Source organism: Corylus avellana, chromosome 1, assembly GCF_965113065.1.
Source record: "Corylus avellana chromosome 1, dhCorAvel1.hap1.2, whole genome shotgun sequence".
Lineage (NCBI taxonomy): Eukaryota > Viridiplantae > Streptophyta > Magnoliopsida > Fagales > Betulaceae > Corylus > Corylus avellana.
Genome location: NC_142490.1, coordinates 8,240,535 through 8,258,971, shown reverse-complemented (window position 1 = coordinate 8,258,971; position 18,437 = coordinate 8,240,535). Strand labels below are relative to the sequence as shown.

The window sequence follows — 18,437 nt, the reverse complement described above, 5'->3', positions numbered from 1 at the left end:
TGAATTCGTCACCTACACCTCTACACAAGAAGTCTCTTTGTATTTTTTCTATACGAGTCACCACTCTCACTAGAATCTGAAACATAGATAAATAATACGTGGGTATGTTAGAGAGGGTGCTTTTAATCATCGTTAGCCTACCACCCTGCCAACTTAGTCTGCATCTTCTCAATGACATGGTTCCATATAGTTGGGTCCTTATAATGAGCACCCAAAGGTAAACCCAAGTACGTAAATGGCACCGAATCCACTCCACACCCAAGTATTCTTGACAAGCCTTCCACATCTCCCACCTCACCTATAGGGGCAATAATAGACTTTGATAGATTTATTTTCAACCCCGAAACTACTTCGAAACACAGCAGCAAACATCTCTAATTACAAAGTTGTTCCACCTTTGGCTCGCAAAAGATAAGTGTGTCATCTACGAATAATAAGTGTGACAATACCATTACCTCAGAATGTTGCGAACCCACCGAAAATCCAGACATAAGATCTCTCTCAACCATTGCATTCATCATCCTGCTAAACGCATCCATCACCAACAAAAAATAATAGAGGGGACAAAGGGTCCCCTTGTCTCACTCCTCGAGAGCTACTAAAAAAACCTGCAGGCATTCCATTAATGAGGACGGATAAACGTACCGTAGAGACACAATGATGAATCTATGGTACGTTTCTCTGTTCTCATTAATGGAACGCCTACAAGTTTTTCAGTAGCTCTCGAGGAGTGAGACAAGGGGACCCTTTGTCTCCTCTATTATTTATGTTGGTGATGGAGGCGTTTAGCAAGATGATGAATGCAATAGTAGAGAGAGATCTTATGTCTGGAGTTACGGTGGGCTCGCGACATTCTGAGGCAATCGTAGTGTCACACTTATTATTCGCAGATGACACACTTATCTTCTGTGAGCCAAAGGCGGAACAACTTCGTAATTTGAGATGTTGCTGTGTTTTGAAGCGGTTTCGGCTTTGAAGATAAATCTGTCAAAGTCTAATATTGTCCCTATAGGTGAGGTGGGAGATTTGGAAGGTTTTTCAAGAATACTTGGGTGTGGAGTGGATTCGGTACCGTTTACGTACTTGAGTTTGCCATTGGGTGCTCATTATAAGGATCCATCTATATGGAATAATGTCAGATGGAGACTAAGTTGGCAGGGTGGAAGAGGATTTATCCAATGGTGGTAGGCTAACGATGATTAAAAGCACTCTGTCTAACCTACCCACGTATTATTTCTCTGTTCCAGATTCTCGTGGGAGTGGCGAAGCGTATAGAAAAAATACAAAGAGACTTCTTGCGGGGAGCTATCAATGACGAATTCAAATTTCATTTGGTAAACTGGTCCAACGTTTGCATGCCGATGGAGGTGGGGAGATAAAGGGTAAAAAATTTGATTCAGTTCAATCGAGCTTTGTTAGGTCAATGGTTGTGGAGGTTTGCCAATGATGGAGATGCTTGGCGGAGGAAATTAGTGGAGGTTAAATATGATACGATGAGGGGTGGTTGGTGCTCCAAGGAAGTAAGGGGACCCTATGGGGTGGGAGTGTGGAAATGTATTCGGAGGGGGTGGGATAATTTTAAGCAGAATGTGCGGTTTGAGGTAGGAGATGGTTCTAGAGTGTTGTTTTGGCATGATCTGTGGTGTGGGGAATTACCTTTGAAGATTCGTTTTCCAGTCTTGTCCAACATAGCATGCACAAAGGAGGCATGGGTGGAGGAGAATATGGATATAGCACATGGTGTTATTTATTGGAATGTTATGTTTATTTGACCTGTTCATGATTGGGAAATGGAAGCGGTTTCGCTTTTTTTCGAGTTACTGTATTCCCAACAAATTAGGCATGGTGGTGTGGATAAAATTTGTTGGATTCCCTCGAAGAGGAAGAATTTTGAAATGAAGTCATACTATCAGGTAATAGTTAATCCAACACCTGTGGTTGGTCCTTGGAAGAGTATTTGGAAGAGTAAAGCTCCTCCGAGAGTGGCTTTTTTTGTATGGACGGCGGTGTTGGAAAAAATATTAACATTGGACAATTTACGTAAGAAGAACATTATAGTGACGAAGTGGTGTTATATGTGTAAGAGAGTCGGATAGGGTTATTGTCTCTCACCTTCTCTTTGCTGATGACACTTTAGTTTTTTGTGGGGCAGATCCTAATCAAGTTAGAAACATTGGTGCTTTACTCGTTTGCTTTGAAGCCGTTTCTGGGTTAAAGGTGAATTTGGCAAAATCTGTTTTGGTCCCTGTTGGTAGTATGAATGATACGGGCACTCTGGCTGGCATTCTCGGTTGTGGCTCAGCTCCTTTGCCTCTAAAGTACTTGGGTCTCCCTTTGGGGGCCTCATTCAAGGTCAAGGCCAGTTGGGAGGATTTGTTGGAGAAGTATGCCAGAAGGTTGGCTCCTTGGAAATGCTTGTATTTGTCTAAGGGGGGGAGGATTACGCTTATCAAGAGCACCTTATCTAATCTTCCTACTTATTTCTTGTCCCTGTTTCCTATTCCGGCTTCCGTGGCGAAGCGTATGGAGAAGATTCAACGGGATTTCTTATGGGGTGGGATCAATGATGAGTTTAAGTTCCATTTGGTTAGTTGGAACAAGGTATGCTCTCCGATCTTTGAGGGAGGTTTAGGGATCCGGAATATGCGTTTGATGAATAAAACTTTGTTGGGGAAATGGTTGTGGAGATTTGCTCACGAGAAAGAGGCATGGTGGAGACAGATTCTGGTGGCAAAGTATGGTGCGGTTTGGGGTGGTTGGCGTTCTAGGGTTCCCAGTGGTTCACATGGGGTGGGGTTCTGGAAGTACATAAGTAGGGGGTGGAGGTTGTTTCATCGTCACATTAGATTGGTCCCTGGATTTGGGTCCAATATCAGGTTTTGGGAGGACTTTTGGTGTGGTGACATGCCTCTCAAGGATGCTTTTCCTGGACTTTTCAATATTGCCTCCAACAAGGAAGCGTCTATTGCGGATAACAGGGAGTGTACAAATGGCTCTATGCAGTGGAATGTTTCCTTCATTCGTAGGGTTCATAATTGGGAAGTGGAGATCTTGGCCTCTTTTTACACTCTCTTGTATTCGCACTTGATGCGTAGGGTAGGGGATGATCGGATGTGGTGGATCTCCTCTCGTAAAGGTACTTTTGAGGTTAGATCTTTTTACAGGATCCTTGCTTCTAAAGATCCCTCCCCTTTCCCTTGGAAGAGTTTATGGCGCACCAAGGCTCCTTCGAAAGTGGCTTTTTTTGCTTGGACGGCCGTGCTTGGGAAGACTCTAACATTGGACAATGTTCGGAAGAGGGGTATTGTTGTGATAAACCGTTGTTGCATGTGTGAATCGGATGGGGAGTCAGTTGACCATCTCTTTCTTCATTGTGGGGTTGCGCGTATCCTATGGAATGCCATTTTCTCTCGGTTTGGTTTATGCTGGGTGATGCCTGGCAGCGTTAGGGGGCTATATGATTCTTGGTGGGTAGGTGGCAAAGCTCGCAGTGCTGTTGTGTGGAAGATGGTCCCTCTTTGTCTTATGTGGTGCATCTGGATTGAGAGAAATGCTAGATGTTTCGAGGACTTGTCTAGGAACATTGAGGATCTCACTCACTTTTTCTTGTACACCCTATTCACTTGGACTGCTGGTTGGCTAGCACCCTTAGTGATTAGTTTCCCTGATTTCCTTCTTATGTTCTCTTCTTCTTTTTCTCCCTCTTAGTCGCTCTCTTGTATACTCCCTGTGTACTAGGGTTGCGCCCCTCTACGCTTTGATAATGCATTTTTACTTATCAAAAAAAAAAAAAAAGTGTAAGCACAGTAGATAATCAATTGATCATTTATTATTGCATTGTGAGGTTGCTATTGAGGTATGGAGCATGGTTCTTCAGCTATTTGGTGTTACATGGGTGATGCCGGGTAGGATGAAGGAATGTTTGGGAAGTTGGAGGGGGACAAAGGGGTAATCGTACAGTTCTGCAAATTTAAAGAATGGTTCCTTTGTGTATAATGTGGTGTCTATGGAGAGAAAGGAATGCACGAAGTTTTGAGGACTGTGAACTTAGACTGATCAAGTTGAAGAAAATGGTGCTTCAAACACTTTACTCGTGGAGAGTAATGTGGCATTCATTGCAAGCTTCAACGCTTGCTGAATTTTTAGATTTATGTGCTTTATTCTCAGCTTAAAAGCTATTGTATACGTGGGCTCTATTGTATACTACCTGTGTACATGGGTTGCGCCCCTTTGCGCTTATATATATGAATTGATATTACCTATCAAAAAATAACAAAATTAAGATACATAGGATATTTTAAATTTATCTTGTACAGAGGCATTTTGGAAAAGAAAAAAAGCAATTCATACAGAATTCCTAGAAATAAGTCAAACATGAGAATATCGTACTTTTGGGAGTCTCATAAAACCCCTTACAAACCAAACGAGGCATTATTACATTCCCAAGCATTCAGATTTCCACACATCAGAGAGCTAGTGAATTATGGTGATTTGGGGCTTATTGGTTTCTGTTTTTTGATTTTTGGTTTGCGTGTTTAAACTTAAACAATGACCCTAAATTCTTAACTCCTGGAGATTGCTACGAATTTGTGGAATATTTATAAATAAACCACGTATGCAATAACTATAACTCTTATTGATTCACTTATTTGTTTTGTTAAGGAGTCCAATGAAAACCACTAGTTTTCCAAATTTAAAACAGAGCACTGAAACAGTGCTTAATATTTTATTTTTATTAAACTGTAGAAATTTGATATTGGTACAAAATTTATTGTGCATTAATGCTGACTCACAGTCCTCTAATGAAGAAAATCGACTTGGAAAAATGGGTGTCGATTGGGTGGTCAGATAAATGCTTAATTTTGAAAAATACCTAGTGTCAGGTTTTTCTGTGAACTTGATAATGACATGCCTGTGTTCGAGGATTGGTAACGAATTTCAAATTGATTTTTTAGTATGAAACATGCCAAATGAATAACTTAAGATCTGAAAGATGGCAATCTTTCGATGCCTCTTAAGGTGTCAGATTGATTTATAAATCTGTTGTGTCTGCTGTCCCTAACAGTCTGTTCACTGATATATGATCATAACTTCGGAAGAATTCATAATAAATAGTAGTGAATATGGGCATTAAATTTTAAGGACATTTAATACATAATATAAAATTTACATATGCATCATTTTGGAGTTAAAATTTGTGTAGTGAGTAATAAAAAAAATCGAGTGGATGTCCCTGAGGGACAGTTTTGATAGTTTTCTGTTAACATGGTTCTTAATTTACTTTCACAAAAATTTTCACGTCGGGTTCATAATTTACTATTAAGTGGATTTTTTGCATATTCTTTGGTCTTCGTCTAAGAAAGGCAATTTCGAGGTTAAGTCTCTCTTCAAGGCCTTGTCCAAATGTGACCAAGAAGTGTTTCCTTGGAAGAGCATTTGGCGTACTAAGGTGCCTTTGCGAGTGGCTTTCTTCGGGTGGACCACGGCCTTAGGCAAAATTTTGACTCACGACACCCTACGGAAGAGGAACATAGTGGTAATAGAATGGTGTTGTATGTGCAAGAAGAATGGAGAGTCGGTCGATCATCTTCTTCTCCATTGCGAGATCGCAAGTGTTCTTTGGCATACTATTTTTGATCGGTTTGGGCTGCTTTGGGTCATGCCTTGCAAGGTGAGGGGCTTGTTCGATTGTTGGTGGTCGGGAGGAAGTTCTCGAAGCGCGGTAGTGTGGAAGATGATCCCTTTGTGCCTTATGTGGTGTATTTGGAATGAAAGGAATGCTAGATGTTTTGAGAACTCCACTAGGACTATAGAGGAATTGACTCATTTTTTCTTCTTTACTTTGTATGCCTGGACGGCCGCTTGGCTAGCTCCTATTGGGATTAGCTTCTCTGATTTTCTTTTTCATTTTTCTCCCTCTTAGGCGCTCTCTTTTATACTTCCCGTGTATGTGGGTTGCGCCCCTCTGCGCTCTTTTATATCATATTTACTTATCAAAAAAAAAAAAACATGGTTCTACTATTGTGAATTTGTTCACTTTTGTGAAGTTTACCGACACCAATGGAGTTTGTGGAATTGCCTATGACATTTAGGTGTCTAAGACATGGTTAGCAGTTCTGGGTAGGTTAGGATTGTTGAGGTAGAGAGGTGTATCAAGGTTCAAACCTAAAGAAAATAAATATGATTTATTGAGATCTATCCTTACGTTTAACTAGGTGAATTCAGTTGAACACATTTGTAAGATAGGAAAAAAATGCCAAATGATATTTAATTTTAGGGTTAAATACTTTATTAGTACTTGGGTTAGCATTTTTTTTTTAAATTTTTTCTCACCTGGGGTTCAAATCCTATAATAAATGGTACCTGACTTAAAGGAAAAGACCAACTTAATACCTCCGTTAGGTTCCGTTAGCTAATGGAATGCCACGTGTTGTCACATATAAATGCCACATGTCCAAAAAAAATATTAAAAAATTAATTAAAAAACTAAAAAAAAAAAAAAAAAAAAAAAAACTTTATGGTGTGGCCCAACCACCCCATTTTGGCCATTGGGGTTGGCTTCAGCCACCCTAGGCCAGCCGCAGGGGTGTGGCCGAAGCCACCCCCATGGCATCTGGGGGTGGCTCGACCACCCCAAGTTGTTCACAGGGGGTGGCTTCAGCCACTCCCATGGCATCTTGGGGTGGCTCGGCCTTGGGGGTGGTTCGGCCACCCCCAAACCACCCTATAAATTTTCATTTTTTTTTTAGGTTTTAGTTTTTTAATTATTATTATTTTAAATTTTTTAAGACACGTGGAATATCTATGTGAAGACACGTGTGACAAAATGTGACGAAACTTAATAGAGGTACTAAGTTGGTCTTATCCCATAAGTCAGGTACCATTTATGATAGGATTCAAACCCCAAGTGGGAAAAAATAAAAATGTGCAAACCCAGATACTAATAAAGTATTTAACCCTTAATTTTACTTAAAACACTATATGACCATAAATGCCATTTATTGAGAAAGCTTTCTTCTAATTAAGCCTCACTAGGAAAGATATTAGCTTACGCATAGGTCTTCACATTAGGCTGCACACGCTTGTGGTCTTCAACCATCATGCCTAGTAACTCAGCGACATCTTGCACCCTACATGTCATATTAAAACACCAAGTTAAAGAAAGTGATACAACATAATAACTTGAAATAGAAATAAATTTTTTTTAAAAAAAAAAAACAATAAAAAAAAACTTATAAAAGTATTCAACTTCCATGTGTTTAGCTCAAAAAAGTAAGTAGAACCTCAAGACAACTTTCAAGAGAAAAAGCTCTCAAACTTTGTGTAACACTCCGGTCCCATATTGAGAAGAAGAGTTGCTCACATAGAATGGGTGGTTTATAGAAAAGCACCCATAGGTGCTAATTTAGGTGAAATTGGACTTTACAAGTGATTTAGGAAAAACCCTAAATTTTGGAGTGATAGACAAGATGTGGCTTGCACTTTTTTTAGGGTCATTACAAATGGTATTAAAGTCACTTAGTAATGCAATGTGGTACTGTCAGCACTGCATGGCGTGGCCCTGGCAAGGATGTTAGATGTTTAAGAGGCGAAGGGGGAGGGGAGTTTGTCATGCCCTGGTCTCATTTTTTTTTGATAAGTAATAGTGATATAAAGCAAAAGCGCAGAGGGACGCAACCCACATACACGAGAAGTATAAAAAGAGAGCGCCTAAGAGGGAGAGAAATGAAAGAGGAAGTCAAAAAAACTAATCACTAGAGGAGCAAGCCAAGCGACCGTCCATGAGTAATGAGTAAAGAAGAAAAGATGAGTACGTTCCTCTACAGTCCTAGTGGAATTCTCAAAACATTTAGCATTTCTTTCATTCCATATACACCACATAAGACAAAGAGGGATCATCTTCCACAGTACCGCGCTTAGAGAACGTCCTCCCGACCACCAGCAATCGAACAAGTCCCTTACCCTGCAAGGCATGACCCAAAGCAACCCAAACCGACTAAAAATAGTATGCCAAAGAGCACTTGCAATCACACAGTGGAGAAGAAGATGATCGACTGACTCTCTGGTTTTCTTGCACATACAACACCATTCCACTACCACAAGGTTCCTCTTACGCAAATTATCGTGAGTCAAAATTTTGCCTAGGGCTGCGGTCCACCCGAAAAAAGCCACTCACAGAGGCACCTTAGTGCGCCAGATACTCTTCCAAGGAAACACCTCATGATCAAAGTTGGACAAGGCCTTGAAGAGCGACTTAACCTCGAACTTACCCTTCTTAGACGAGGACCAGCGAATACGATCCACAATACCTATGGAAATCTTGCAAGAGTACAACCGATCAAAGAAAGAAGAAACCATATCCATCTCCCAATCCTGGACGGGCCACACAAAAATGACATTCCACTCGACAACCCCATTCCTCCAAGTAAAGTTATCCTTCACCCAAGCTTCTTTGTATCTAACAATATTGAACAAGGACGGGAAGGCATGCTTCAAAGAATTTTTCCCACACCAAATATCATGCCAGAAACGAACTTTCGAACCCACCCCCACCTCAAACCGAATACCTTTGGCAAAGAAGTTCCAACCTTGTCAAATATGCTTCCACAAGCCCACACCATGAGAGCCCGAAACCTCCTTCGTGCACCACCCACCATCCTGGTTTTCATACTTAGCTTTGATAATCTTGCACCAAAGAGCCTCACTCTCATTCACATATCTCCAAAGTCATTTCCCCAAGAGAGCTTGATTAAACTGATGCATCTTTTGAATGCCAAGACCACCGGAGCGCAGGGGACGACATACTTGATTCCAACTTACAACATGCAACTTAGGCTCATCTCCCGTCCCTACCCACAAGAAATCTCTTTGGACTTTCTCAAGCCTTTTTGCTACACTCATAGGAATCGGAAACAGAGACAAAAAGTAAGTCGGAAGATTAGACAATGTACTCTTAATGAGAGTTAAACGGCCTCCCTTCGAGAGATGCATTCTCTTCCAACCTGCCATCTGACGCTCCATCTTTTCGATCACATCATTCCACATAACAGTATCCTTATACGATGCCCCAAGAGGCAGACCCAAATACTTCATAAGCAAATCGGCAACACTACACCCAAGGATATAGCTAAAGCCCCAATGTTTCCACCTCCCCAATAGCCACAATTTTTGACTTTCCAATATTAACTCTTTTTTTTTTTATAAGTAATAATGATATAAAGCAAAGCGCAGAGGGGCGCAACCACATACACGGGAAGTATAAAGAAAGCGCCTAAGAGGGAGAGAAATGAAAAAGGAAACAAGAAAAACTGATCTTTAAAGGAGCAAGCCAAGCGGCCGTCCAAGAGTAAAGAGTAAAGTAGAAAAGATGAGAAATTTCCTCTACAGACCTAGTGGAGTTCTCAAAATATCTAGCATTTCTTTCATTCCAAATACACCACATAAGACAAAGAGGGATCATCTTCCACACTACCGCGCTTCGAGAACGTCCTCCCGACCACCAGCAATCGAACAAGTCCCTTACCCTGCAAGGCATGACCCAATGCAACCCAAACCCAAAGCAACTTCAAAACATAAGAGAATGAGGCACACATATCGGATTTGCTCAAGAGAAGCTTCACAAAAAATCAGAGTATCATCAGCAAATAAAAAGTGAGAAACCACAAACTCCGAGAAGACCCTATCTCCCACCGAGAATCCATTCAAAAGGCCTTGGTCAACCGTCGCATTCACCATCTTACTCAAGGCCTCCATAACAAGCACGAAAAGTAACGGAGAGAGAGAATCCCCTTGCCGAATTCCCCTCGAACTATTAAAGAAGCCTTCCGGAGAACCATTCACAAGAATGGAGAATCTTACCGACGTAATACACCACTCTATCCAAGCCCTCCACCTCTCGCCAAAACCGCACCGATGCAGTAAATACAAAACAAAGTCCCACTTTATATGGTCATAAGCCTTTTTCAGGTCCAATTTACAAAGAACACCTGGTACCCCTGATTTCATGCGACTATTCACACATTCATTTGCAATGAGCACAGAATCTAGGATTTGACGACCCCCGATGAAAGCATTTTGAGAGTAGGATATGATCTTACCCAAAACAGTTTTCATCCTATTGGCAAGAACCTTAGAAACAATTTTGTACACCCCTCCCACCAAGCTAATGGGCCGAAAATCCTTCATCTCCACCGCATCCGCCTTTTTCGGAATCAAGGAAATAAAAGTTGCATTCAAGCTCTTCACCAATTGACGTCTACGATGGAACTCAGCAAAAACCGCCATAACATCATGTTTAACTACACCCCCAACAAGCTTGAAAAAAAGCCATGGAGAAGTCATCCGGACTCGGTGCCTTATCACCCTCCATACCTTTTACCACCTCCCAAACCTCATTTTCCTCAAAATCTCTTTCTAACCACGTATTATCCTCCTCATCAATGGACAAAAAAGGCTAGTTATCCATTCTAGGTCTCCAAGTGCTTCGCTCCAAGCTTTGATAATACTGCACAATATGATCTTTTACCTCAGCTGGATCGTCGGATAAGATGCCATTAATACGAAACACTTCCACACGATTGTACCTGCGATGAGAATTAGCCATCTTGTGAAAGAAACGAGTATTTCGGTCCTCCTGTCCCATATTAAGAAGAAAAGTTACCCACATAGAATGGATAGTTTATAGAAAGGCAATCATGGATGTTAAGTCCCACATTGCTTATTTACTAGGTGAAAAGCAGCTTTATAAATGATTAGGGTGCTCGATAATCTCTAATCGGTTGGTAGAATCTTCTCGTGTCTACGAGGTGGGTGAATCTTCAAAGAGGGGTTTTGGGTGAGAAGCCACTGGACTTTAGCCCCCAGCCTAGGCCTTTGCTGGACTTGCCTTGGAGTTTGTCTTCTTCCTTTGAGGTGGGAGTTTCTTCGAGTGGAGGTGATTTTGTAGGGGCTGTTATCTCTCCCGTGGCAGCGCTGTGTCTACAAGCCGCGAGGATCTCTTTTGAGGGGAACGCGTTGGGATTTTTGGACCTCATGGGTCAAGTGGATAAGGGTAAGCGTCATGAGGTCCCAAATTCCACTCCCACGCTTAAAGGGAGAAGGGAGTTGAACTTAGAGTGCTCTATCAACTTTGATGCTAGGAGTCGTGGCCCTAGCCGGGGCAAAAGCAAGAAGGCTCTTGTTGCGATGTAATCTTGTTTAGGGTTTGTGGGCTGGTTTCTGTTGGGTTGTTTGGTGTTTGGTGTTTGGACTTTTTTGCTTTTCTTTTCTTTTCTTTTTTTTTTTTTTTTTGCATCCTTTTTGTATACTTCCTGTATGCTTAGGAGCACCTACACTTTCTATAAAATTTCTTTGATTACCTATCAAAAAACAAAAGAAAAGAAATTGTGCCATCAATCAACAAAGAGTCGATGGAGTTCCCTCACTTGTTTGTCACATAGCCTACCGCAATTTATTGCTTAAGAGTAAATGCATACTTGATGTAGTAATTAACAAACGGCCTTTGTAGCCAAATGGTATCTCCCACACTCAAAATGGAAGTGTTCAAGGTTCAAACTAAGGTAGGAGGGTTTCAGGATGAGGAAAGAATAGTAGGCTAGCTCAAGTCTTTAGCCCAATGATGTTGATAATCATAAGATAAAAATAAATAAAAAATTAATGAAAGAAATTTCTCTACATAGGCCTGATTTGAATATGTTAAGGAATATTCAAGTTGAAAATCCTAGAGACCAATTCAGAATTGTTAAAATAAATAGAATGAACCAATCAACACAGTCTACATGCAGCAAGTTAGAAATGTAAACCAATATATTACAGTGGAGTTTAAAGGAAACTCCAAAAACTCATTCTCCTATGAAAAGAGAAATCAGAAACTTGATTCTGACATTAATTTGCACATTGGTAGGAGTTCCATGTTCTTGGGAACCACTGCCAAAAATAGGGTTTAATACATTTTTGAGCCATCCAAACTACAAAGTTATCATTTCATGGTTTAAACCAACAACTAGGGCAGTCAAACCCACTCATTACTGATGTGCTACAAGATTACCTGTCATAAGATTCAGCTCTTGTAAATGCTTGGATCACCCAATTATAAGTCTGAGTATCAGGCTTCATATAATCTGTTATGAAAAAGTAATTGCAAGTATTTAGCACAGTTGAAAAAAAAAAGAAAAAAAAAGAAGATAATTAAGTGAAAAAAAAGCCTTGAACAATTGAAAACAAAGGCTTGAGAGTTCATTCAACTATAAGAAACCTATAATCTGAAGTTTAATGAGGAAGCAATCATGGAGTTTATTTCAAGCATTTGAATCAATTAAGGTTAATGTTACTGAGGTCAATAAGGGATTAAATAGTATTCTGTGAAACTGTTCCAATTACTGATAGGTAAACTTTCAAGGTCATTAACAATGTCCAAGAGCAGGAAGATAGATAGAAATTGATACCATGAAGCACCGAAGGAAAGAAAAACAAATAGAAAAAGAAGCAAACATCAACCAAAAGAGAGCTTATGCAAACCAAAAGAGGGGGAGGGGGTAAGAAGAGTGGAAGTTAAGTGGCATCTTCAGTTAACAAGTATCAACTATTTGCCAAACAGTTTGAATTGAGGGGTTCCTCATGACTATTTTTTTTTTTTCTCACATATCCCTAGAGAATGTAACAGTTACCCAACAATTGAGACAACAGTAGGATTGATACGAGATAACACTTAAACCCCCAAAACACCCCTCACTAGGTCAACGCATAGGAGCAACCTCCTTGCAAAAGGATGAGGTACTGGGAGGGAATATTTTAATTGTCAGCCAACGCCCAATCAGTGACATTGGCCTGCCTTAATATAGTCATTGTCTCCCTTTTCACTTTTTTCCAATTCAATTGTATTGTTGAGGAATTTGCTCCTGTGTCTGCACCCCTCTTCCCTTCCATCAAAATTTTTGTTCCATATTGTCACGAGGTTTGCGTGAAAAATATTAAAGAGAAAGAGGAGGCTAGTGCAACTTATGTAGCCTCCCTCACACATCTTATTATAAATTTTGAGAAATATGACAATAACTAAAATACCCCCAAACCCTAATACACTCTTCTAACACTCCCCCTCAAGCTGGAGCAAATATATCAAATAAATTCAGCTTGGAACAAATAAACTCTAACCGGTCACAACATAAGATTTTGTAAACATATGTGACGATCAACCTCAATATGCTTGGTCATTTCATGAAAAATTGAGTTAGATGCAATATGCAAAGTAGCATAGTTATCACAAAATAAAGGGATACGAGTACAACTAAAAAAATTACTAATTTAGATATATAGTGAAATAACCAAAGTGCATCTTTGCTGCATCATGTACCCTAAAGTGGTTACAATGTCCCAAGGCCCAAAATCTTATCAAAAAAAAGCTAGCAACTATGCATACCATTATTGACAGTACACACTGCACTAAAGACTGAAAAAGGGTTAAACTGCTCCAGCATTCATGAAAAAAAAAAAAAAAAAAAAAAAAAAAAAAAAAAAAAAAAAAATTGCTCTGCAAGTAGTTGTGAATGCAAAATCACTTAGAAGGAATATCTTAACATAAAAGCATGAAGAAAGGAAAAGAGAATGCGAACCTTCTCCATATTCCATATTCTCAAATGTTGCAAAAGCAATTTCAGGTATGCCACATGAAGCCTAAATAATAGAAACAGAAGTAATCAGTCTCATGCAGGATTTGTAATTGAAAACAACTAGGGAAAATTTAAACAATCTCTAATAATTTACAACAGAATTAGAATATCAGCTGATACTTCTACTGCTATTCTAACCACCATATCTATGTAATTTCACAAACATGAGCTTTTGAAAAAACGAAATCATAAATAAGAGTAATGCTACACTTATTCCCACTTCTCCACACCCATAGGTGGCTTTAAACCACCATTGGATATGAGATGGATCTTTATTAGATTTTAATCCAATGGTTTTTTTAAAAGCCACCTATGGGTATGAGAAATGAGTGTAGAAAAGTAGGAGTAAGTGTAACATTACTCCGTAAATAAACCAAGAATTAACGGTTGGAGATGGTCTTTGGATGTTTTGGCTGAAGATGTAGGAAGCAATGTCAAAGGAGTCACGACATGATGCCTGTCCAATGCATATTTCTATCAGCTACATTTCAGCCTGTATGCAATGCCCAAAAAGGAAAGAGTAGTTTAAAATTATGGACATGTTAGGCAAGCTTACAAAACATATCCCCAACATAGGCCTTATATTCCAAGACAAATGATGATAAAACCAGTTGTCTTTGCAAAGATATTTCAAAGAACAAAACACAACTATTGTCATAGTTGTTTCTATGAGGATGTTGAGATGGAATTCCAGGATACTTATGATGCCTACATCATAATAAAGTATTCAAGAAAAATATGTTAGTCGCCCTCGTATTTAAGTTTTTTTTTTGATAAGTAAATTGTATATATCAAAAAAAAGCGCAATGCGCCTCTAAGTACACAAGAGAGTATACATAGGTAGCCCAATATAAACCCAAAAAACAGACCCCAAAGAAACCCAACCCAACTATAACCACAACCAAACGAAAAAACCAAAGCAAGAACCCAAAAAACCCAAACACTGAAGCCCAGAAACCCACCACCAGCCCTAAAAAAATACCAGAACCCTAAAGCACCTCTGGAGGAAAGGAGAATGCATTTTTGGTCCCAACACAACCCCGACGGCGATAGTACCACTTCGGAGAAAGTCTCTCTCTAACCTCATAGTTGATGGAGCATTCTAAATTCTTGATTTCCCACTTCCCTTTTGCCTTAGAGGTAAAGGGCTCCCGCTCCTCTTCAATATTCGAAAAGAGATTCAAAAGACTCTTCTCATCACCTCCTTCACCATTAGACAGCCCTTGTATTTAAGATTAAAGAAAAAATAAACTAGAATGGACACAAGCCATGACATAATGTGTTGGGGAGAGAAACATCAAGAGAGTCAAACAAGAGTAAATTAATAATACATATTAGGACACAATTTCTAGCCCAAAAGCCTAAGCTAATTGGCTTGGGTCCACTTATGTATATTCAATACTATTGTTCTTTATATTTCTTTAATGTAGGACCCAAACCCCACAAGTGTATGCAAAACAAATCTCTCCTCACTCGTGAGTCTCTTTCACATTGACCAAACTCTCCCTCACACAAGAGTGTGACGCATACTCCAAGAGAAACGACACTATTTTTTACCGGAATCAAACCAAACGCGTTAACCCAAAGCACTCGAATCAGCAGTAGCGAAAGCTAACCATGAGCTCGGATACCAATTGTTGTGGAGAGAAACACCAAGAGAAGTCAAACAAGAGTAAGTTAATATACATATTAGGACACCACTTCTAACCCAAAAACCTAAGCTAATAGGCTTGGGTCCACTTATGTATATTAAGTACTATTGTTCTTTATAATTCTTTAATGTGAGACACAAACCTCACAAGTGTATGCATAACATAATGCAAGCAAAGCTCGTACTCAACTACTTCTGATTGTTATGATTTTCAATTAGTATCACCAAAATTATTCGATTTTTCGAGTTACTGTATTTCCAACAGGTTAGGCATGGTTGGGTGGATAAAATTTGTTGGCTTCCTTCGAAGAGAATGAATTTTGAGGTGAAGTCATACTATCAGGTAAGGGTTAATTCGACACCAAAAGATGGTCCTTGGAAGAATATTTGGAAGAGTAAAACTCTTCCGAAAGTGGCTTTTTTTGTGTGGACGGCGGTGCTGGGGAAAATGTTAATATTGGACAATTTACGTAAGAAGAACATTATAGTGACGGAGTGGTGTTGTATGTGCAAGCATAGTGTTGAATCAATTGATTATTTATTATTGCATTGTGAGGTTGCTATAGAGGTATGGAACATGGTTTTTCAGATGTTTGGTGTTACGTGGGTGATGTCGGGTAGGATGAAGGAAAGTTTGGGAAGTTGGAGAGGTCAAAGGGGTAATCGTATAGTTATGCACATTTGGAGAATGGCTCATCTGTGTGTAATGTGGTGCTTATGGAAAGAGGAATGCACGGAGTTTTGAAGACCGCGAACTTGGACTCATAGAGTTGAAGAAAATGGTGCTCAAAACACTGTTCTCATAGAGAGTAATGTGGCATTCGTCGCAAGCGTTGGAATTCTTAGACTTATGTGCTTTATTTTCAGCTTAAAAGCTTTGTCTACGTGGGTTCTATTGTATACTTCCTATGTACATGGGTTGAGCCCCTTTGCGCTTTTATATATATTGATATTACCTATCAAAAAAAAAAAAAAAAAAGTATCACCAAAATTCTTTATATATATGACGAGGAACCCCTTCAAGGGTCACTTCATGTACCCACCCTTATAAGATAAACCTCAAACCCGTGCAAAGCGCCCATTTCACATGGATCGGTAATACTTCAGCTTCGCGGGCAGGCTGGCCCAAGGAATTGTTTGCAGCCAAGGGGATTCGAACCTTAGACTTGATAGAAATGCCACCAAGACCAAGGCCTTTACCACTTGAGACAACCCCTTGAGGTTTGTATCACCAAAACTATTTCATACTCAGATAATATTAAATTGCTTAAAGATTCAACAAAGCAATTTCACATCATATACTATTAAAATGCTTAAACATTTCATGAACCCCTTTTTTTGTATAAGTTTAAAAAGTTCGCGAAGCTTCTTCAGTTGGAATTTTGGTATATCATGTAACTATGTGAAAAATAACATCAATCCAAAAAAAAACTCCTACATTAACGATTTACAAGTAGCTGTATGCAATAAGTTTTATATATATATATATATAAAACTTATTGCATACAGCTACTTGTAAATCGTTAATGTAGGAGTTTTTCTTGGATTGATGTTATTTTTCATATATATATATGCTTAAAAAGGAATTAAAAAGAAAAAAGAAAAAAAGAAAAAATCAAACATGACCATGCAAAAAGAGGCAACGCATAAGCAACATTTTAGAAAGGGTCACCTGCACGCTAAGCAGACAATTGAAATGAAAAGTGGTTGCCATCCGCCCAGCAGCCTCCATTTCATAGGCGATTTCCAAGGCATTAGAATGATCTCCGACTTTACAATCTTCCTCAATCATAAGGTCATAAATTTCATCGGTAGCCCTCAGCCCACCTTTGGCTCCTTTCAAAAACACTTTGTTTGCATCTTCCAAATGATTGTTCCTAACAAGCTCCTCTGGTCACAAGAAGCACTTCACCAACTAAGATATTCACTCAAATTCAACTAAATACACATGAATAAAAAGCAGAACAAAATTGTATTTTGTACCAACAAAAACTAGCCAAGCCCGGCGAATATCATAGTTTAACTTCTCCATCGCTGCGAGGATTTCTAAACCTCTATTGGCATGACCTTTAGAGCCGAACAACCGAATCAACGCCAGAAATGTTTCGTGCAGTGGGCGAATACCTCCACTCAACTCCCTCCTCAGTGATTGCATCTGCAACCATGGAACAACAGAAATTCAGTTTGTGCTACAATGTTTCTTTCGATTTTGCTACATGATCTTGGTGGTGCCAGCTGTGATATGTGTCCCAAATAGCAATCATGACATTATTAACAAAATCAACTAAGAAAACAAACAATCACAAATAAGCTTCTATAACTTGGTATAGTCTCAAATACTCGAAAGCAATTTCTTAAATGCAATAACCATAATAGCAGTAGTAATAAGGAAAACAAACAATGGTGGCGTACGGCGCCTTGGAGGTCTGCATTGAGGGCGTGGGAGACAATCAAGCCGTGGAAGGAGCGGGGGCCAGGGGTGAGGCCAGCGGCAACCATATCGTAGATGACATGGGAGACACCGAGAGAGTCGCGCTTCCTGGCGCGCTCCATGAGCTCCTCCATGAAGGTGAACCGAAGGCTCTTCTCGGCCGCAGATAGGGCGGGGGATAAGGACTCATCGCCCTTGAGCTGCTGCTTCTTCCTTCTGGTTTTGTTTCGCTTCGCTGGAGCCGAGACTGCGGAGGAGCGAACGAAGACGACGGGTCGTGGGAGGGAAAGATGGAGAGGTTTGAAGGGGAGGGCGGTTTGGGTCAAGAAATGGGTGGACATTGATGAGGGGGTGGATAAGAGTGGAAGACAATGGGGTTTAAGAAGGGAGGTTTTTGGAGGAAGTTTCAGGTGTTAAAAGGGAGAACAGCCGAACAGGTAATTATCAGGTGCATTTATGCATAGAGTTAGTTTAAATGAACTTTTAAAAAAATTTAGCAAATTATTTTTCAAAAGCAAATTTTAAATTTCAAGAACGTTAAATTCTTTTTAGCTCCTTACTATTTATGATAATTTTCACTTTCCATCCCAAACTATCACTTTGTTTGTAATTTTCATTAAATTATAAGGGTCTGTTTGGGATTACGGTTTCAATAACTGCGATTTTAAAAATTGTGTTTTTAAAAATTAAG

At 39.7% G+C, this 18,437-nt stretch overlaps 1 protein-coding gene across 2 annotated transcripts in view; it reads right to left on the bottom strand.

Annotated features, from left to right (window-relative positions):
• The window catches only part of PTAC3 (plastid transcriptionally active 3), a 41,162-nt gene extending 23,013 nt beyond the window's left edge, over window positions 1-18,149 (bottom strand). The window contains exons 1-6 of one of the 2 annotated variants that reach the window (XM_059582494.2): window positions 17,728-18,149; window positions 17,299-17,470; window positions 16,988-17,205; window positions 13,608-13,668; window positions 12,047-12,119; window positions 7,053-7,130 (exon numbers count right to left, since the gene is read on the bottom strand). In XM_059582494.2, the coding sequence (XP_059438477.2) occupies window positions 7,053-7,130; window positions 12,047-12,119; window positions 13,608-13,668; window positions 16,988-17,205; window positions 17,299-17,470; window positions 17,728-18,087 (962 nt within the window). In that variant the 5' untranslated portion in view covers window positions 18,088-18,149. Of the gene's footprint in view, window positions 1-7,052; window positions 7,131-12,046; window positions 12,120-13,607; window positions 13,669-16,987; window positions 17,206-17,298; window positions 17,471-17,714 lie in introns of both variants that reach the window. The other variant, XM_059582495.2, reaches the window with a different exon arrangement.
• Between the last annotated feature and the right edge of the window lie 288 nt (window positions 18,150-18,437).